Source organism: Dama dama, chromosome 20, assembly GCF_033118175.1.
Source record: "Dama dama isolate Ldn47 chromosome 20, ASM3311817v1, whole genome shotgun sequence".
Lineage (NCBI taxonomy): Eukaryota > Metazoa > Chordata > Mammalia > Artiodactyla > Cervidae > Dama > Dama dama.
Genome location: NC_083700.1, coordinates 114,587,068 through 114,608,337, shown reverse-complemented (window position 1 = coordinate 114,608,337; position 21,270 = coordinate 114,587,068). Strand labels below are relative to the sequence as shown.

Here is a 21,270-nt window from a genome sequence, read left to right as displayed (position 1 = left end):
CCCCGCCCTTCATTCAATCGACGGGAAATTCTGGTCTAAAGAAAGGAGAGACGTGCTCAGTTTTATTAGAGGCACCGCTCTTAGGATGGGAAAAGTGAAATGACCATTCCACAGGAGCTGTCATGAGAAGCTGGGTCATCTTAGTCTTTCCCTGATCAAATAACAGGAAAACAAAGTGATGGGAAGAAATTGAGCAATAACTAACAGCCTCCACAGACACCATGCCTCAACTCTCCCGGTCAGGTCCCTTCTTACACATAATCACAGGGTCATATTGTTCTGAACGAGAGAGTTGTGGATAAAATAATCCAGATATTCAAAGCACGTAAGACATTGTTTTGATTCAAAATGACTCTCTTTTCAACTAACCATGAAACATTTCTCTTATGTCGGAATAAGGTTACATGTTGACTTTTCCAATTTCTGATTTGAGTCTGCCCTTAGCGTGACAACTGCTAGCAATCACGGAAGAAAAATCCCACCGTGCCTTAGTTGACATCAGCATGAAAATCATAGTGTTAATGTCACTGTGTCTCACTCCAAAACAAACATTAAATTAAGGCTCATTTAATATAACTAAATTGCATTCAAAGACTTACTACTGAACCTAAACACAAAATACGTCCCTATTAACAACAAACAAATCCTAATGTAAAATAAACATGACTGAGTTTAGAATTTGATACCTGTCTGTTTTTCTCTGTCTGTCTGTCTCTCTCTCTGGGTCTCTGTGTTTCTCTCTCTCTTCCCACCCTTCAACTGTGTATGACTCCAAATACTAAGATTTCAATCTCTCCACTTCTTGGATGAATAATTTTGATAAATCATTGGCTTTAGAACAGTTGTGTGTGTGAGAGAGAAATGCAAGTCAATGTAAACAGTATCTTACAAGCAAATGTTGTCAGTTTCAGACTTAGTATCTTTCAAGGAAATGTTGTGTCAGTTTCTATGAATATTTCCTAAAATTCCTCTGAAAAATATATTCTTGATTAGCATAGGAATAAATATATTGATTGATATTTCTCTTCCAGATTTCTAGGATTTTACTATTTGTTTCTAAATGATAAGGAACCACTTCTAAATAGTTACATGTTGAAAATATGAGCAGTCCCCTTATATTCCGAAAACTGCAGTAATGCAAATGACATCAGAAAAAAGTGTTATTTTTGCTCAAAGCATATTTTTGACTTATTACTCTGAGATGAGCATAACCCTTCTTTATACAATTTGCTCACTTGAATGAAACTTTTAAAATTCTTGTGGAATATCTTTTCTTTTGTTTTAAAGTGCTTTTTTGTGGGGCATTTTTTACAGTCTTAATTGAACTTGTTACAATATTGCTTCTGTTGTTACATTGGTGTTTTGACCATGAAGCACATGGGATCTTAACTCCCAGACCAGGGGTGGAATCTACATCCCCCTGCATTGGAAGGCAAAGTGTTAACCACTGGACTGCCAGGGAAGTCCCCTGGAATATCTTTTCTTTCAAACTTTTTATTTTGAGACAATGTTTGATTCACAGGAGGTTTCAGGAAATAGTACACAGAGATTCTTTTACATTCTTCATTTCGTTTCCCCCAGTGGTAACATCTCAAAAAACTATATACAATATCACAATCAGGAGACTCACACTGATACACTCTCCAGATCTTATACAGATTTCGCCAGTTTTACACGTACCTGTGTGTGTGTGTGCGTACACACATGTGTGCATATTTCATTCTGTACAGTTTTATCACACATGCAGACTCAGGTGACCATGTAAAATACGTTTTTAAGCAGTTTCTGCTCTTAGTGTTTCTTCTTGGCTTTACTTTTGAAAGCATCCATGTCCGTATCCCTTAGATTCTATGTCTACTTTAAGGCTCTCTCTGTATCTTGGCTACACGAACTTAGTCATCTCTTCTTTGAATTTTATTGCCTCATCCATGAACTCTTTCTCGCAGAAGGTTTTGTTTTTGGTTTGCTTTTTGCAGCACATTTATCCTTTCCCAGGACAAGACACAAACATAAACAGACATTCCAGCATACATTCACAGGGTTTTTAAAGACACCAGTGAGAATAGATTAATATAAATACTAAGCTTAAAAATTGTCATAAAAGTTCAGCCTTTAAAATTGGCTTATTAAAATATTTGTTTTTTTAAAGCCCAGATTTAAACTGCAGTTATGAGTTATAGTACTCCGCTCAGAAAGAGTTTACTTTATGATCTTTCTGCCAGGCGAAAGGGATCTGGCATCTCTGCCGTCTGTCCAAAATATAGAGAAGCAACGAGCATGAAAACTCAATTCTTTCAGGCTCAAGACTTGTCTGAAAAGAGTATAGCCCTCAGAAAACCTCAATAAAGAACTACATTTCAAGTGACCTCAAACAGTCACTCTCAAAGGCCCAAGCCTCCAGCCCCTACTCTGGCCAGATGGGCAGGGAGACCTGCTTCCTGCAAGATGGAAAGAGTAACTACAGACATTTAAGGGAACAATATCCAGAAAGGGAGGTCAGCCCCTACATCGGATCTTTTCAATGGGTGTTTTATAACAAAACGTTGCTTATATTTCAAGTAGCTGGGTCATTCATTCTACTTCTTCCCAGGACCAATCAAAAGGTCGATTAGGATTCTGCATTTCCATTCTCCATAGGCAATTCATTTTCTTTTGAGACCAGCTAGGATTCCGAATGTAGCCGTTGACAGGTACCTCCAAGAAGTCAGTTTTCTGAAGAGAGGAAAAGGCTTACACATACTGGAGGGTTAGAGGGTCACCCTCTGTTCTCCAAAGTAACTGAAAGTTCTTAGGGAAACAAAGCTCGTCTGTTGCGAGTAGGGACCTGTGGGAAGCCTGCACATAGTGCTGAAGTCAGAGAGACATCTTCTGTATCCACGAAGCAGGGAGCAGGAAAAACGCCCCATCAGGTTCCACCTCAGCCAGGTGCCTCTGACCATGCACTGGGACTCAGGCATGTATGAGAAAACAGAAAACTCCTTTAGAGATTTTCTGCTTAGATGAACGCAGAGGACTGTCCAAAGACACCTGATTTATTGTGTATTTGCATTTTTTAAACACCAGGCCAAAGAAGAAGGTCAGGATAAATGTTAGCACCAGCCAAACTCCAACATTTCCTGTGTCTCTTTGTACTAAGGGACAGTTTCGGCATTTAATAGCATTGCTACTCATCTAAACACAGACTTTTTCATGTATCTCAACAGACACTAAAATCTCCTACCACTGATGGGAAGGTCTAGAAATTCTTTACTAATACATATGCCTATGTTTTAACATTAACATAACCTACGAAGCAACATTTGCAGGAAATCAAACCAATTATGCCTGTATTTACACTCATACAGACTAACGGGTTAAAAACGGAAAGAAAGCAAAAGTGTGTTGAACACTCCTGATAGTAAAAACACGGCAAGTTCAGAATCATCTGTGTGTCAGCAATTTTCACATTTCCATTCTCGTACTGTACACAGCGGGCATCTCTCTACTAAGGAAACTGCTTTATCAGACCTAGACAGTTATACTCAAGTATATAAAAGTAAATAGTGGGTCCCACAAAGATCATTTGCTCTCCAGCTAAATGTGTTTCTCTCTTACATTTTGCAGATTTTTTTCCCCCAAGCAAACTCTTTAACGCTTTTCATTTATTCATTACAAATAATACCTTTCAGTTTATATACTGCTTAATTGTGATCTATGTCTGATAAGTTTCAGGAATACAATTCTTTTTAAGTGAATCTTAAATGATCCTAAGAAATTCTTGCATTAAGGTAATACCTCTTGCTTTTGCTTTCAATAATTTTCTGGAGGGAAGCCTTAATGATAATTGTGTTGACATTTTCCTTAAACAAGGCTATATATGTGTACATTTTAAAAAGATGACCTTCCTCATCTGTTTGTTCTTATTTCAGATGTGCTATAAACTATGCATGGTGGAAAGGGTAAATGGAATTAACTAATGGACGCTCATAATTTAGGCAGCAAAAACCAGAATTAATGTATTATCCCACTGTAGCATTTTAGTACTCGCCAATCCAAACTTTCTTTCCTGGGAAAATATGTGATTAAGACATTTTCCATCTGCTTTCAACAGAGATCGGAGAAGATCCCCGTAAGTGACTCTCTACTAAAAATTCTTTAAAAAAAGAAAAAGCCTATAAAATGATTATTATCTTAGGGGCCTATTTCACAAATGAATGTTCAGTGGCACAGAAATGAAAACTAAAAAATAAAATAAAATAAAATCCACCTGTGCTAGAGGAGCCTTTCCGCCCCACAGCAAAAGCATATGCAGATATTATAGAGCACATAGGAAAGAAGTGGATATGCTTGGGAGAGTGGGCGGCTGCATGCCCGTGATTAATCTAAATTCCTTCTGTGTTAAGTGGAGACGTGAAGAAAAACACTGCAAGATGAGCGAGAAAGCCCAACAGACCAAGAAGGGCGGATTTTTAACTCGGCCCTCTCCCCACCAAAAATCGCGAGCCCTTCCTTCCATCCCGAGAAAGAGCCACGGTCACAGTGCGTTCTGGAAGGGACAGGACAGCATCTCCGCGGATAGGGACGGTCTGGGGGTCTCCCGAGGTGCCTGGTGAAAGGGGCGGGCGCGGGACGCCCCGAGCGCTCCCGTAGAGAAAGCGGGAACTCGCCGGGCTCAGCGGCTGCACTTCTTCGCGGGCTCCCGCGCAGGCCCCCGCGGCACCGCCTCGCCTCCCTTTCCCCCCAGCAAACCTGTTTCCCAGCCTGGACCCTTCGGACCGAATGCTCGGCCCCCACCCAGACTCTCGAGGGTTAGAGCTGGGGCCAGAGCCCGCCAGCTCCGAGGTCCACTCCACCTGCCTGCCGGCAGCCGGGCTTCCCCGCGGCGATGTCTGCCTTCGGCCTCCACGCTCGGGTCTCCGCGCCTCCGCCTCGGCCCTGTCCTCCGCCTTTCCGATGCGGACGCTCCTCGGCTCCCGGGCTGCACTGGCCCCGGCGCCGTCCGCGCGAGGCAGGGTCCTCCCGCCTTCGCCAGGCCAACCGAGGCGCCGTCGGTCCGCAACTCTGCGCCCACCGGGGCAGCCAGGGTGCCGACGGCCGGGTCCCCGAGGCGCGGGCCGGGGTACCTGCACGAGCAGCCAAGGAGAACTGGGTGTCCGCACGACGAAAGCGCGCTGCCTCTCCCCGGGAACCGGGCGAAGCCACCGTCCAGCCCGGCAACTTCACGGGCGGCCTCTGCTCCGAGGGACGCAAAGAACAACTGGTCCTCAGACCTTTGCCGCTGGCCGGCTCCAGGCAGTTCTGACGTCCACTCCCCCGACGGTCAACCACAGACCCTTACCCACCACTCCCACAGCACCAAGGACGGAAAATAACGACTGTCACCAGTCCGCCCGTTCCCGACCGACACCCTGCCTGGGAGCTCGCCCCAAACCACAGGGGTGCCCCTGAGACCTGGCAGCTTCCCGACCGACCCCCATCTCTGGCTAGGACGAAAGGCGCACCCCATCCTCGCAGCCGCGGCCCGCGGGCCTGCGTCCATCGCGCGCGCAGCACCTACCCTGGCGCGCCGGTCCGGACGTGGGTGGCGCGGCGCTAGTGGGAGGCGGACATGGACCACGCGCCCTCCATGCGCCACACGGAGAAGGCGTAGCTGAGCCGCTCGTGGGCCACGTAGCTGCAGCTGGTCATCTTATTGTCCATCTCGTCGCTCTGCAGGACCTGGTAGAGGAAGTCTATGTACCTGGCGGCCAGCTTGAGCGTCTGGATCTTGCTGAGCTTGTCCGAGGGCAGCGTGGGGATGATCTTGCGCAGCGCGGCGAAGGCCTCGTTGAGCGACTGGGTGCGCTGGCGCTCGCGCACGTTGGCCAGGATGCGCTGGCTCTGCAGCTCCTCGAAGGACTGCGCGCTCGGGCTGCCCTTCTTGCCGCGCTTGCCGGGGGTCGGGCTGCCATCTTCGCTCGACTTCTTGCTGTAGCGCCGTTTCCGGCCGAAGCGCTTGGGCTGCCGCTCGAGCTCCTCCTCGCTGGTGCCCAGGCTGTCCACGGGGGACACGGGCGAGCTGGAGCCCTCCTCCATGGCGCCCGCCCGGCGCGCGAGGGGCTGGGGGCGCCGGGCGCAGAGCGCGCGCCGCTGGCCAAGCCCGCGGTCGCCGAGCACACGCTCCCCGAGTTGCTCGAAAGGCTCTGATTTCAAGGCCGGCTTGTGCAAAACCGAGGTCTCCGGGAGAGGAAGTTATTCTAACTTTTTTGGAAACCCTAGCCGGGCTGGGTTGCTAAATAGTTGTCAGTAGCGAGGGCGGCGCGCTGATTGGTCGCCGCGACCGGGGGCAGGACGAGTTCTGGGGCCTCCGCCGGCCGCCCCCGCCCCCCGGCGCGGCACTTTCAGTTTTGCCTCCCCCTGCGGCCCGAGCCGCGGCGGGCACCGGGGACTGCCGGGTCCTCGCGCGCGCCGCCCGCGCCTCCACCCTGGGCTCTGACCGCTCTCCGGCCGCGCCGCGTGCTCAGCCGATCCCGCTTTGTCTGCTCCTTAACCGGAGATCGGGCCCCGCCGGGCTGCGGGGTCTCTCCCGCGGCGCGAGGGGTGTGGGAGGCAAGTCCTACCCTAGATGCGCTCTCAGGAGGTGAGGACGCGGCGGGGAGCCCCCGGGGACGCCCGGGCCAGTGTGAGCCTTGCCCGTCCCCGGGCGCACAGCGAGTTGGCGAGGTGGCCCGCACGTTCGGCCAGGGGAGGGGGACGTGCGGGACCAGTGGCCCCGTCCGCCGGCGGGCTGACACTCGGATGCGGCTACCTACGGCCGCGCCCCGGGGATCCGTGGAGACGCGCGGCCCGCTTTGCCCAGCTGTTATATGGGGGAGTGTCACCCCAACTTGCAGAGGAGCCCCGGTCCCTGACGCCCTTCGCAGGCGGTCCTTCTAAGTACGTTGAAACCTCAGCACCAGCGCGCGCCTCCGCGGGAGCGCCCCGTGCCCACCGAGCCCACCTGCCTGGCCCAGCCCGGGGTAGACAGCCCGGCGAAGGCGCCGGCTAGGCCGCGGGGCCGGGCCCTCGCCCCAGGGCTCCCCCTCTGCGAATCGGCCGGGGAAGGAGGGCGGTCTGGGGAGGCGCCCGGCCTCCCCTACGCTGGGCGCCTGCGGGCAGCCCGAGCGGCCGCGGCGCGGGGCCCGGCCCGGCTTCGGCGGGCGACCCGGGCGGGGGCGCCGGCCCCGCGCCATCTGGACGCCGAGCTCGGGCGCGTTTGAAGTGGTTCGGGGGCTCTTTGTTCGCCAGGCGGCTCTGGCTCGGGGCCTGGAGGTGGTTTACGGCCTGGATGCCTTTGAACCTATTCCCAGGTGAGCCGGGCTCAATTAGGCCCGGGCCTGAGCGGGCTGTCAGGCGAGCCGCGTGATCAAGGGCGCGCTGGGCCCTTTTATTGCGGTTGAACTCGGGGCCGGGGGAGCTCGGCCTCGGCTGCTCCTAGGCGGGCCGCGACCCCAGCGTTAGGAAACCCGAGGGCAGGGCTGCGTTTGCGGCCGGCGGCTCAGGGCGGCCCCCACAGCCGGCGATTGCGGGGCAGAGCAGCGGGGCGAGGCCCTGCACAACGCGGCCGCGTCCCCGCGCTGTGGGCTTGCAGCTTCTCCTGGGCGGGCCCGCGGGCCGCAGGGTCCTAGGACTGCAGCGTCCTGGGAGTCGCCGCGCCCCGTCCGCCTCGCCTGACCGCCCGCCCCCTTCTCCAGCTCTGCTATGGCCCTCACATTATCCAGAGCAGCGCTTTCCCTGTCTCTTTAAAAAAAAAAAAGTCTAAATAAAAAACTTAAGGAACAAAAGAGAGGGCGAGAAAGGCCAGGGGAGCGATCTAGCCTCGCAGGGCCCCAGCCTCTCCGAGGCTTGGCTCCTCTAAGAGGGGACGTTTGCCTTCGGAGACATTAAGGACTTGCTGCTCCTAACCTCCCTGTGTCACTCAGTATGGGGATCCAGCGCCAGAGCACCGCTTCCGCCCAGCTTAAATAAGTCCAGAGACATCCCTCCGCCCTCCCCCTGCCCTTGAACCTGGCGGTCTAAGGAGCAGAGGAGTCGGCCTGGTAGCCTGCTCCACCCGGCTGTCTGTCTCACTGCACTTGGGCCTGAGAATAATGTCTGGAAGTTGGGGTCTGTGACCCAGTCATCTACCTAAGCTGCCGCAGTAGGTGGAGTGGGCTTGTGAGGGACTGACAACTGATGTCCAAGTAACACTGTTGCCTACAGGTAAGATTCTCCTGTAGGAAAATCTGGTTTAAAAATTTCCCCTTGAAAAGTCGCTCAGGAGGGCACAGGACAAGCCCGCATTATAACACTTGTACCCTTGCCTTGTACACATGCGTGCTAAGTCGCTTCAGTCGTGTCTGACTCTTTGTGACCCTATGGATTGCAGCCCACCAGGCTCTTCTGTCCATGGGATTCTCCAGGCAAGAATCCTGGAGTGGGGTGCCATGGTGCCAGTCTTAGCACAACAAGGCTTAAGAGCATGCTTCACTCTGCACGCGGTGGGTGTGGTGAACGGGTGCTCACTCTCCTTTACATCCTTGTTCTGCTCTTCCTTCCTGAATCGCAGGGGAGGAAAGGCTGCAAAGGACCTCGCGCGACCTTTGGCGGCCCTGGTCTGCAAGATGTCATCTTATGGGGTGTGGGAGGGAAGAGGGCTGTGGCTCTGCTTGCCCCTGTCCAGGGTGGAGGTGTTTGATTGCTCTTGGTAATGCAGTGTCTGGTCACATCTAGAGGGGAGGGAAGGCGTCACTTTTCTGGAGCGGAACCCGGCAGCCCGGGGGGCTGGCAGAGGTGGCAGTGGTAGTCACTCCCTGATTCCAGCCCGGTTCTGGAACCAGTTTTCCTGGCACCGAGAGGCAAGGGCTCCACGTCTGCACTGCAGTTTTCAAGTCCGTCCAAAACTCTCTACCTAGAATCTGTCCTCAGTTCCACTGCAATTATGTCATAGTCCCTAATAAGTTGTTTCCCACATAAACCAGCCACAGTGTGGGCCCTGTTCTCTGCCAAAGAACCCCAAGACACCCCCACTCTGGACTGGGGTGTGGAAGACAAACACCAGGGCTCTCCCCAGGGGGCCTAGTTTTCTTGACAACACTCACTCGTAATGTGAGATAACACGGGCCTTTGCCACACATTTAGGAATGCCTTTAAGATCAAATCAACAACTAACTCACACTATAATTTTTTTTTTCACATGGAATATATATACCAAATTTCAATTGAGAAACAACACTGGAAAGATCAACAGTGGCCTGAAAATAATGGAAAGAGAGAAGAGAGTATAGGACTCTGGGACAGAAGCCAGTCTCCTCTGCATAAACCTTGTTCTGTAGATTCTACTTTGGAAGCATATAAATGTTCCACATAATTATTTAAAAATTGAACCAAAATGAGGAAAAAATAGAAATCCCTAAAAAGTCAAATGCAAAATCAGACAGATGTACCTAATTTTGTATCATCTTGGTGGCTTACCCAAGCAGGCAGGGATAATCAAAGATCACTTTAAACGCTGCGATTTTACTGCATGCACTCAGGGGTACACTGCAAAGGAGAGGGGAAAGAAGCGAATCAAGTCTGAATCTATTTTCGGTATTCATATTCCTAGTGACGGTATCGCTGTTGTCATTCTGAAACTGTGAGCTAAAGCAAGTTATTATGTTTGCATCTTTGGGAGTCGAGATTTCCAGCCTAAAAGAAGAGAGATACAAATATAGAATGAAAGAAGTAAGAGCGTGTCTTGCTAAATTTGCTGGAAATATCAGTATGAGCTCACTTTGTACTTCCTCTTACATCATGCATCTGCTGACCCTGACCATTGAAAAGACACAGACGCATTGAGCGACCCAGGGGCAGTGAGCACCCCTGGCGTCCAGTTTATGGTCTCTCCTGGAAGAAATAGCTGAACTAAGGGCTGGAGCAAGACTTGGACAAGGTAAGCATGGTGCATCATTTTCACCAGAGAGCAAGGAGCTTTCTGTGACTCCTGGTCTTGCTGGAATCTTGTCACTGCACAAGAGCTTCCCAACCATGATGGACTGGGAGAAGCTATCATCCAGTGTGGTTCTAGGAGTTGTTGTTCAGTCACTAAGTTATGTCCAACTCTTTGCGACCCCATGAACTGCAGCACGCCGTGCTTCCCTCCCTGAGTTTGCTCAGACTCATGTCCACTGAGTTGTTGATGCTACCCAACCATCTCATCCTCTGTCATCCCCTTCTCTTCTTGCCTTCAATCTTTCCCAGCATCAGGGTCTTTTCTAATGAGCTGGCTCTTCGCATCAGGTGGCCAGAGGATTGGCGCTTCAGCTTCAGCACCAGTCCTTCCAAAGAATGTTCAGGACTGATTTCCTTTAGGAATGACTGGTTTGATCTCCTTGCAGTCCAAGGGACTCTCGGGAGTCTTCTCCAACACCACAGTTTGAAAGCACCAAGCTTTAATGAGCTTCACTTTAATTCATGACTCAGGAAGGCTGTTTTCTCTCCCCATCCCCACCCTTTTCAAATAGTTCCTTTGAGTTCTCATTGTCCTGTCTTGTTGGTTTTTAATCTTAAAATCTGTTACTTACATCTTCTGCCCTCTCCTTCCCCCTCACCATCAAACCCTGCTCTTCAGACTTTGCACTTTCCAGTGGAGCCCAGCAGATCCTGTTGACTCTGATGGGTGCAGAGATAATATGACTTGTGGTCACACTCTAATAAGAACATGCACTTTGTTGTACACTGCGGAGAGAAATAGACAGAAGACAGAAGAGTATTGATGCAGGCCTTTTAACTATCACTGACTCTGTGCTTAGTATCAGAGCTAGGAACCACATAACAGAGACCTCACGATGCAGCACATCGAGGGGTGTGATGGAGTGGTGAACCCCAGCTGAGATGGGCGAACACGGCAGGTCAGGGAGGCTGGGAAAGACATCAGCAAAGGGTGAGTGAGTTCACCAGGAGAGACGTGAGGATGTGCAAGACCCACGGTGTGAAGGAGGCATGGGTGTCCCCACTGTGGGTGGGCTCCTGCAGTTGGGAGCTCAGAAGATCAGTGGCCAGCACTCTCTTGGTTACAGGTAATACACACACAGCCTGTACCTGCTTAACAGAAAAAGAATTTGCTCACTACTCAGGGAGCTCAGGCTCCAGCGGGCTGTAGGTTTAGCCGGATCCAGGGGTTTCAGTGATGTTGTATCTCTCTGTTCCCTCTCCACCCTCAGCTGTGCTTCCCTCTGTGTGTGGGCCTCACTCTGTCTTGGTGCAAGGGGAACTCCCCCTTCTGCCTCAGGGTGACACGAATCACACTCCAGGGTTGTATCCCCCTGGGGTGGCATCGCTGGTTTGACACAGTTTTCTCCTCTTGCTTCAGCATAAAAGGTGAGCATGAAACCCCATCTGGCTGGACTCCATCATGTGCCTGGGGGCCCTGAGAGTGGGTAGGTTCCCCCGAAAGAGACACTGGACCCATGAGGAAGGCGTGTACAATGCGGGGTGCAGCGGCACCATGGATGAAGGTTGGGGCCAGGCTCTCCAGAGTCTCAGAAGACCAGTTACCAAGGTTGGATTTCCTTCTGAAGGCGATGGAGACCAAAGCAGTGTTCTAAGGAAAGATGTGATGACCAACTTTTATCTTGAGAGAAGTTGACAGCCACTTGGGAGGTGATAGCCAACTGGGAAACTGTTGAAATAGCCCAATCAGTTGACCTAGGAACCAAGGAACCAGGGAACCAAGGAACTAGAGAACCAAGGGACCGGGATCCAAGGGACTAGAGAACCAAGGGACCGGGAACCAAGGACTAGAGAACTGAGGGACCGGGAACCAAGGAACTAGAGAACTGAGGGACTAGAGAACCGAGGGACTGGGAACCAGGGGACTAGAGAACCGAGGGACTAGAGAACCAAAGGACCAGGAACCAAGGGACTGGGAACCAAGGGACCGGGAACCAAGGGACTAGTGAATCAAAGGACCGGGAACCAAGGGACTAGTGAATCAAAGGACCGGGAACCAAGGGACTAGAGAACCAAGGGACCGGGAACCAAGGACTAGAGAACCGAGGGACCGGGAACCAAGGAACAAGGGAACCGAGGGACCAGGGAACCAGGAAAAGGCAAGCCATGAGGTGGGGAGGATGAGGAGGGATTTAAGAGAGAGGCTTCAGGATTTGATTCTGAGAAAGAGTCAGGATTCGATGTCCTGTCATTGACCAGCATTAGGGCCAAGGTTAGTCCTTGGATTAGGGACTTGGCTTAGGGTCTTCCTCTCAGTGGGACTCAGTTGCCCCTCTGTGAAATAACAGGTTGGGGTGAAAGATTCCTGAGGTTCCCTGAACATGACAGTGTCCAGGCTCTGTTTTCAGAAACTGAAATCCAAGTTTGGGAACTTAAGCTTCTTGTCACACTTGGATGCATTGTGGAATTTTAGAAAGGCAGGGGGCAGGGTGGGTACTTGCAGAACCTAGGGACTCTGATTTTCTTTAATCTAACTAATGTGCAGGGGAGCCTTGGTGACCACACATGCCCTGACCCCTCATAAAGTCCTTGCCCTCCTCTGGCCTGGTCATAAACTTTCCTGAAAAGGTCATGTGAATTTATCGTCCCCAATACTTTATAATTAGAAATTATGGTCTCCCTTCCACATGACACTTTTGAGTTTTAGCAGATCTTAAATTAAAACTGTATACGTGTTTCAAAATGTTCTTTGGAAAACTTGAAATGCGCAAGTTGAAAATTCGATAAGGTCCTGAACACTTATCTAAATAAACATAACAAATTTGACCTAGAATGTCTTAGAGAACACATGTGGAATTAAATGTGTGCATTAAAACTCTGATTATATCTTAAATATAAAAACTCATCAAAGAAGTCTTCTAGGGGAAACACTTCAGGGTGTATGGCAAATTTCTCTTTTATAGAGGTCACCAGAGCGGTGAGGAAGTAGATTGCAGGGCTCTCCCAAGTGACCGGGAGACAGAGCGATTGGCTGCCCTTGTTTAAAGAAGAAAATGTGTGTTTGTGTGTGTGTGTTTACGTAGGGATAAAGGGCAAGATGAACTTCCCCAGGCTACACATTTTTTTAAGCATTTTTAATTATTTTACTTGACTCTCGGTTCCTGCTTCATTTCTTTATCTCGTACTTTAGGGAAGATGGGTGAATAACAACCAAGAATACCTCCCTTTTCCCTCCTTTTGGGTGGAAATCTGGTCAGAAGCCGGTAGGGTCCTGAGTCCACTCCAGGTTTCTCCCTCTAATTTGCCTTCCCCCTCCTAGATCTGCTGACTTTTCCTTCCTCCTCTTCAAAGAGGCCCTCACACCTGACTCCGAGGAGATGCTATCTGAACTCTGGATATAGAGGAAAGTGAGTTTTGTTTTATTTTTCTGATGGATGCTCCCCCTTCCCCCACTGAGGAACAACTCATGAACACTGATAACAAAGGAGGGAGGTATCACCTTTATTTCCCTGGGCCACACAGGAAGTATTTTGCCCATACATGGTACAACTTTTGGGTGTGACTTCTATACTCTGGATCCGTTCTGAAATCTGTGGCTTGCTGGCTCATGGCTGAACAGCTTGGATCATAATCAATTATATTTTTGGCTGTACAGAGGTTTGCAGTTGAAGAGGAAAATGTTTGCACTCCTTTTCCATTTTTACAGTCTTTGTGTAAAAACTCTGGAATATTGTGTTTTTTAAATCCCGCAGGAAAAGTCTTTGGATATACTAATATTCAAATAACGGCAATGTGGGAGAGCCTCAAATAACTAGATGTTTTCTTACTGATCAGATTGATGAAGAGCAAGGTGAAGGAGGAGGAGAGAAGATGATAAAGATGCTGGTTATGTCAATTAAGAAAGAAAACAAAGCAAGAACAGAAGCCAGCCTGCCAGCTCTTGTTGCTGGGGTGGGTAGAGAATGGTCCAGCTGCCCTCCCCACGTCCTCCCCTGACTCCTCTGCTGTGTGTTTTGAGACACTGAGACCCCCAGCCTATAAGCAACTATATTCCATATACTCAAGCAGGAAAGTGGTTCTAAGTTATGGAATGAAGAACTGGGTCTCTTTCTCCTTTTGTGAAGGCATGAGTGTGTGTGCTTAGTCACTCAGTTATGTCCGACTCTGCAACCTCATGGACTGTAGCCCACCAATCACCTACCCCAATAAACTGCACCCATTTTGAATTTAAAATGTGATGCCTTTTGACGAATGTGGAACCACCTCTTCAGTGCAAACATTTCCATCACTCTGGAAATTCCCTTATGCCCCTTGCAGTCAATCACCTCTTCCTCCCCAGCCACCAGCACCCACAGATCTAATTTATGTGCCTGTTTTGCTTTTTCCAGAAAGTCATAAAAACGAGGTTGTACAGGACATAGCCCTTTGTGTCTGGCTTTTTACACTTAGAACACTGCCTTTTAGAGCCATCCACAATGCATGCATGCTGAGTATTCTGTCATATGGAGACACTATAGTCTGTTCATCCATCTATCAGCTGATGGACGTGGGGGTTGTATCTGGCTTTTGGTGATATGAATAAAGCTTCATTTAGGTCCTTTTTCTTCTCTCTCAGGTAAATGCCTAGGAGTGGGATTCTTGAATCCTATATAAGTAGATACTTAAGAAGAAACCGCTCAACTGTTTTCCAAAGTGGCAGGACCATTTTGCATTCCCACCAACAATGTATGAAATTTCAGCTGGGGATAGCTATAAACAACAACAAAAACCCAGAAAATACCAAGAGTGGACAAGGATGTGGAGACATTGGAAGTCTCACACCTTGCTGATCAGGGTGTAAAATGGCTCAGCAACCCAGAATGACAGTTTGATGACTCCTCAATAGGTTAAATATAGAATGATCACGTGACCCAGCAGTGCCACCCTTGGGTACTAAATATCCCAAATAATTGAAAATAGGTGTTCAGCAAAGCCTGTACACAAATGTTTATAACAGTTATTCAAAATTGTCAAAACATGGAAACAGCACAAATGTCCACTGATGGATGGACGGATTTACAAAACGCGGTGTAGCCATACAATGGAATATTATTCAGTCTTTAAAAAGAATGAAGTACTTGTTGGATATCACTTATATGTAGAATCTAAAAAATATAACATACTAGTGACTATAACAAAAAAGAAGCAGACTCACAGATCTAGAGAACGAGCTAGAAGTTACCCGTGGGGGTGGTGAGGGGAGATTTAGGGGTGGGAGAGTGGGAGGTAAAACTGTTGGGTGTAAGATGGGCTCAAGGATGTATTGGGAAATACATCCAATACACAGCTTGGGAAATACAGCCAATATTTGGTAATAACTGTAAATGGAAAGTAACCTTTCAACATCATGTAACAAAATCTTTAAAAATAAGGAATGATATACTGATGTATGCCACAAAATGGATGGACCTTAACAACATTATATAAAATGAAATAAGCCAGGGGGAAAAAAATCACGTATTGTATGGTTCCATTTATATGAAATGTCCAGAAGAGGCAAATCCATAGAGACAGAAATTAGATTAGTAGTTGCCAGGGGTTAGGAGGAGGGGATGTATTAATCATGTTTTCCATTTTCTGTATTTTATAATGCTTTGACTTCTTGGGGCCTCCTGGGCCCAGAGAGGGACTGCCCCTCCCAGAGTCAGCTGATTCCTGGAGATAGCAAGCAGCTTGCCTTAGGACATCCCCTTTGATATGTAAACCGACCCAGCTCATCTGTCTGGAACACGGTTCCTTCCCTAAAGTACCCCAGGACCAGTTAAACAACAACTCGGGTCCACCTTCACAGACCCAGCTGCTCAAAGTGTTTCATGCTCCAACCGGAAGTCTGCTCAACTCGCTAGCCCACCATGCCTTGCCAGCCCCACACAGACCATGATACAGGCTCCCACCCACACGTCCCCCTCTCATCTACCTCCTGACCACCCTGGCATTTTCTCCAGCGGCCCTGCTGTCTCTTTCCTTGGATCTGTAAGTATAAAAAGTTCCTGCTTCCTGATAGTCACATCTGTTTCTGTGTGCCTTAGCTCACCTAATTAAAACAAACCCCAGGAACATTTAAAACAGGGGGGAATAGGAAGTGACTTTAATGTGTATAGGTTTACCGTTTGGGTCAATAACAATATTCTGGAATTAGGTAGTGGTATTCATGGGGTCGCAAAGACTTGGACACGACTGAGTGACTGAACTGAACTGAACTGAACTGAATGGCTGCTCAGCATTGTGACTGACTCTAAGGGTAAATTTTATTGTCTATTTTGCATGTCTATGTAGACAATCATGTTGTCTATGAATAATATGTTTGCATCCATTCTTTCTTATTACCTGCCTTTTATTCTGTTTTCTTGTCTTATTGCACTGGGTAGGACCACCATACAATTCTGAAAAGAAAAGAAAAAAATGTTGTGAGCAGAAACCCTTGCCTTTTTCCCAAATGCAGGAGAGAAATATTCAGATTCTTGCCATCAAGTATGATATTAGATGTAGGTTTTTCGTTGGTTCTCTTTATCAGGTTGAGGAAATTCCCTTCTACTTTTAGTTTTCTTAAAGTTTTTGTAATGAATAGGTGTTGGATTTTGCCAAATTCTCTTTCTACATCTGTTGAGTTATCATATTGTTTTCTCTTTTTCAGTCTGTTGGTACAGCAAATTACATTCACTGATTATATATGTTGAACCAATTTTGCATCTCTCAGGTGAAGTCTGCTTAAACATGATTAATTTTTCTTTTTATATATTGCTGGATTTAGCTTGCTAATATTTTGTTAAGAGTTTTTATGTCTAATGTGGTTGTTTTTCTTTGTAACATCTTTCCTTGGTTTGGACATGAAGATAATATTGGCCTCATAAAATAAGTTGGCAGTTGTTCCCTCCACTTGTATTTTCTGGAAGAGATTGTGTAGAATGGATATTATTTCTTTCTTGCTGTACTCAGTCATGTCCAACTCTTTCTCTGGGCTTTTCTGCCCATGGAATTTCCCAGGCAAGAATACTGGAGTGGGGTGCCATTTCCTACTCCAGGGGATCCTCTCAATCCAGGGATTGAACCCACGTCTCTTGCGTCCCCTGCATTGGCAGACAGATTCTTTACCACTAGTACCACCTGGGAAGCCCCATTTCTTTCTTAAATGTTTGGTAATATAAGTTCATGAAGACATCTAAGTCTGTACTTTTCTTTTTTTTTTTTCTGGTTTTTTTTTTTGTTTGTTTGTTTTGTTTTGTTTTTTTAATTGCTGGCCTTGGGGGTGTACTACGGTAATCTTTTATTTTTGCTCTTCAGCACACAGCCTTTGTGTTTTGAAATTGTACGGCTCTGACAGTAAGAATTGAATTAGTTGTTAATGCTAGACCTGGAAATATTTTAATCGTTAGAGTATATTTGCTGAACTTCAGCAGACGTTCGTTTCAGAGGTTTTGGGGAGTTACTTTCACGGGGAAACACCGGTGAAAGCGGTTGCTACTTAAAGTAGAGTATGAAAGCAGTGAACTGTGAAAAGAAAGTTAAAATAAAGAACTCAGAGTTGTCTCAGTTTTGGTGTGGCGGGAGAACAGTAGTGATCTATGTGACTGGACCCTTGAAACGGGGAGAACCTTACAGAATTGAGGAGTGGTCCTGCAGTCAATTTCAAGTCTGTACTTTTCTTTGTAGAATCCAAAGAAATTCAATTCACTATGAATTTAATTTCTCTAACAGAGGTAGGATTATTCAGGTTATCTGTTTCTTCTTGGGAGAATTTTGGCAGCTTGCGCCTTTAAAGAAATTGTTTCATTTCATCTACCTTGTAAAAGTTGTGAAGTTGTTAATAACTTTCTCTAATTGTCCCTTTAATTTCTGTGCTATCCGCCTTATCCTTAATATTCTCTTTTTTCTTCTTCAGTCTGTATAAGTGGTTATCAATTTAATGCTTCTATTGATTCTTTTCTTTTGTTTCTCTGTTTCTGTGTTGTTTCCTTCTGCTTGCTATGGCTTTCATTTGCTCTTCATTTTATAGTTTTCTAAGTTGGAAGCTTGGGGAGTTGATTTGAGAAGTTTCCTCTTTTCAGTATTTATGTTTTTATTTATTTAGCTGCCCAGGTCTTAGTTGTGGCATGAGGGATCTTCAGTCTTCCTTGCAGCATGTGAAGTCCTAAGTTCCTGCAAGCTAACTCTTAGTTGTGACATATAGGATCTAGTTCCTTAATGGAACTAGAATTGAGCCTCGGCCCCTTGCAAGGGGATTGCGGAGTCTTAGCCACTGGACCACCAGGGAACCCCCCTTCTTTTCTAATATAAGTAGTTAATGATGTAAGTTTCCTGAAGCATTGCTGTACCTTCATCCTACAAGTTTTAACATATTTTCCTTTTTGAATATTCAAATTATTTTCTAATTTATCATGTGTATCTTCTTTGACTGGATTATTGCCTGTTTAATAGTCAAATATTAGGATTTCCAGATGTTGTTCTGTTGTTGGTTTCTGGGTTAGGTACATTACAGTTAAAATATATATATATATTTTGTACAACTTCAATCTTTTAAATGTGACTGGTTTTATGGCTGTATGTTCTATCTTGGTAAATATTCAGTAGATGCTTGAAAATAACATTGGTTGCAGTGTACTAAAGCATGTCAGTTAGTTCAAATTGATTGATCTTTTCAAATCTTCTACAGCCGTATTAATTTTTTGCATATTTTGTTGGTATCAGCTACTGAGAGAGGAGTGTTGAAATCTCTTGCTATCATTGTGGGTTTGTCCATTTTTCACTTTAATTCTCTCAGCTTTTGCTGTACGTATTTTGAGGCTCAGTTAGTAGGGAGAGACACAATTAAGATTATGTTTTCTTGATGGACTGGCTAATGTGTCCATTTACAAGGGCCCCCTTTTTCTTTGTAATAGTCCTTGTTCTAAATTTTAGTCTTTCTAATATTCATATAGCCACTTTGCTTTCTTTTGACTGGTGTTTGCATGATATATATATTTTTCTATCTCTTCACTTTTAACCTTTCTATGGCAATATACTTAAAAGGTTGTTCTTTTTTCTTTTAAGCATATGGTTGTCTTGTTTTCTTCCAATTTTACAATCTCTGTCTTTTAAATGGAGAATCTACATTTAATGTAACCATTCACATAGCTGAATTTAAATCCATATCTTGTGTCTTGTTTTCTATTCTGTTACTTTGTTCCTTTTTTCCTGTTTTTGAGTCTTCTTTTAGATTAATTAAATATTGGTGTATATTCACTTTTGCTTTACAACTGGCTTATTTTCCTTTCTCCCCACTCTCTCTGTTGTTTTCCTAGGCTTTACAATATACACCTTTAACTTACCATAGTCTGTATTCAAATACTACTTTTCCCTTCACACACTACTGCATGAAACTTAAAATAGTTTATTTCCACTTTTCCCTCCTACTCACTGTGCTTTTGTTATCATACCTTTTACTTCCACATGTGTGAAAAGTCCTACCATATCATTACTGTTTTTTGTTTTAGACAATTGTTTACCTTTGCAGGAGATTAAAATATAATTTTCTATTTACTCATTTGTACCAGTTCTGGCACTCCTCATTCATTGATGTATACTCAGATACACATCTGGTATCATCGGTATCACACTTTCTGCCTGAAGAACTTTCTTTAATAATTTTTTTTGTAGTGAAAGAAGATGAGGAAAGAATTGACTCAGTTGTTATTGGTCTTAAAAATGTCTGTTCTGCTTTCTCCTTTGAAAGATATTCAGTATTTGCACAGTCTATAAACTTCTGGGTGGACGGCAGCTCCTGCCTCTCGTCTCTCAAAGGTGCCACTCCACTGCCATCTGGCTTTTAAAGTCTCTGACCAAGAGTCTTCTGAACTCTTGTCTTTGTTCCTCTGTGTACAGAGGATATTTTTTTTCCTCCAGCTTCTTTCAAGATCTTGTCTTTGTCTTTGGTTTTTAAATATTCAGCTATGACTGGAAAAGATCAATCCTCATCTCGGTTCCCAAGAAGGGCAGTGCTAAAGAATGTTCAAACCACTGGACGATTGCACTCATCTCCCATGCTAGTAAGGTTATGCTTAAAATCCTCCAAGCTAGGCTTCAACATTACATGAACCAAGAGCTTCCAGATGTTCAAGCTGGGTTTAGAAAAGGCAGAGGAACCAGATATCAAATTGTCAACATTTGCTGGATCATAAGGAAAGCAAGGGAATTCCAGAAAAATATCTACCTCTGTTTCATTGACCACGCTAAAGCCTTTGACTGTGTGGATCATAACAAACTGTGGAAAACTCTTAAAGAGATGGGAATACCAGACCATCTTACCTCTCCTGAGAAATGTGTGTGTGGATCAAGAAGCAACAGTTAGAACCCTGTATTGAACAATTGATTGGTTCAAGATTGAGAAAGCAGTACAAGAAGGCTGTTTATTGTCACCTTGTTTATTTAACTTATGTGCAGAGCACATCACGCGAAATCCTGAGTTGGATGACTTATGAGATGGAATCAAGATTTCCAGGAAAATATCAATAACCTCAGATACACAGATGATACCACTCTAATGGCAGAAAGTGAAGAGGAATTAAAGAGCCACTTGATGAGGGTGGATGAGGAGAGAGAAAAAGCTGGCTTAAAACTCAATATTAAAAAAAAACTAAGATCATGGCATCCAGTTCCATCACTTCATGCAAATGGAAAGGGAAAAGGTAGAAGGAGTGACAGATTTCCTCTTCTTGGGCTCTAAAATCACTGCGGGTGGTGACTGCAGCCATGAAATTAGAAGCCAATTGCTTCTTGGCAGGATAGCTATGATGAACCTAGACAGCGTGTTAAAAAGCAGAGACATCACTTTTCTGACAAAGGTCCATATAGTCAAGGCTGTTGTTTTTCCAGTGGTCACGTATGGATGTGAGAGTTGGACTATAAAAGAAGCTGAGCACTGAAGAATTGATGCTTTTGAACTGTGGTGTTGGAGAAGACTCTTGAGAGTCCCTTGGACAGCAAGGAGATCCAACCAGTCCATCCTAAAGGAGATCAACCCTAAATATTCATTGGAAGGACTGATGCTGAACTTGAGCAAACTATGGGAGATGGTGAGGGACAGGGAAGCCTGGTGTGCTGCAGTCCACGGGGTCAAGAAGAGTTGGACAAAAGTTGGTGACTCAACAGCAACAATAAAATGATGTATTTCATGTCATGATTTGTTTTTACTCTGCTTGACGTACTTTGAGCTTCTTTGATTTTTTTTTTTTGCTGTTGTTTTTCAGTCAGTCTTGTCCGACTCTTTGCAACCCCATGAACTACAGCACACCAGGCTTCCCTGCCCTTCACTGCCTCCCTGAGTTTGCTCACACTCATGTCCACTGA

General features: G+C 46.3%; 1 protein-coding gene and 1 long non-coding RNA gene across 6 annotated transcripts in view; one reads left to right on the top strand and one right to left on the bottom strand.

Moving 5' to 3' along the window:
- Positions 1 to 6,185, bottom strand: part of TWIST2 (twist family bHLH transcription factor 2) — a 51,982-nt gene extending 45,797 nt beyond the window's left edge. The window contains exon 1 of the mRNA XM_061120136.1: positions 5,537 to 6,185. Within this exon, the coding sequence (XP_060976119.1) occupies positions 5,572 to 6,054 (483 nt within the window). The 5' untranslated portion in view covers positions 6,055 to 6,185 and the 3' untranslated portion in view covers positions 5,537 to 5,571. The remainder of the gene's footprint in view (positions 1 to 5,536) is intronic.
- Positions 6,186 to 6,399: 214 nt separating this feature from the next.
- Positions 6,400 to 14,499, top strand: LOC133041675 (uncharacterized). Of its 5 annotated transcripts, none has more exons than XR_009689285.1 (5): positions 6,400 to 6,598; positions 9,802 to 9,910; positions 11,330 to 11,518; positions 13,229 to 13,316; positions 13,744 to 14,494. It is a non-coding gene; the product is annotated as an uncharacterized LOC133041675 (long non-coding RNA). The 5 variants fall into 5 exon arrangements; XR_009689284.1 differs by lacking the exon at positions 6,400 to 6,598 and adding an exon at positions 7,707 to 8,199 and having other exon boundaries at positions 9,584 to 9,910; positions 13,744 to 14,499; XR_009689286.1 differs by lacking the exon at positions 6,400 to 6,598 and adding an exon at positions 7,714 to 8,199.
- The last annotated feature ends 6,771 nt before the right edge of the window (positions 14,500 to 21,270 follow it).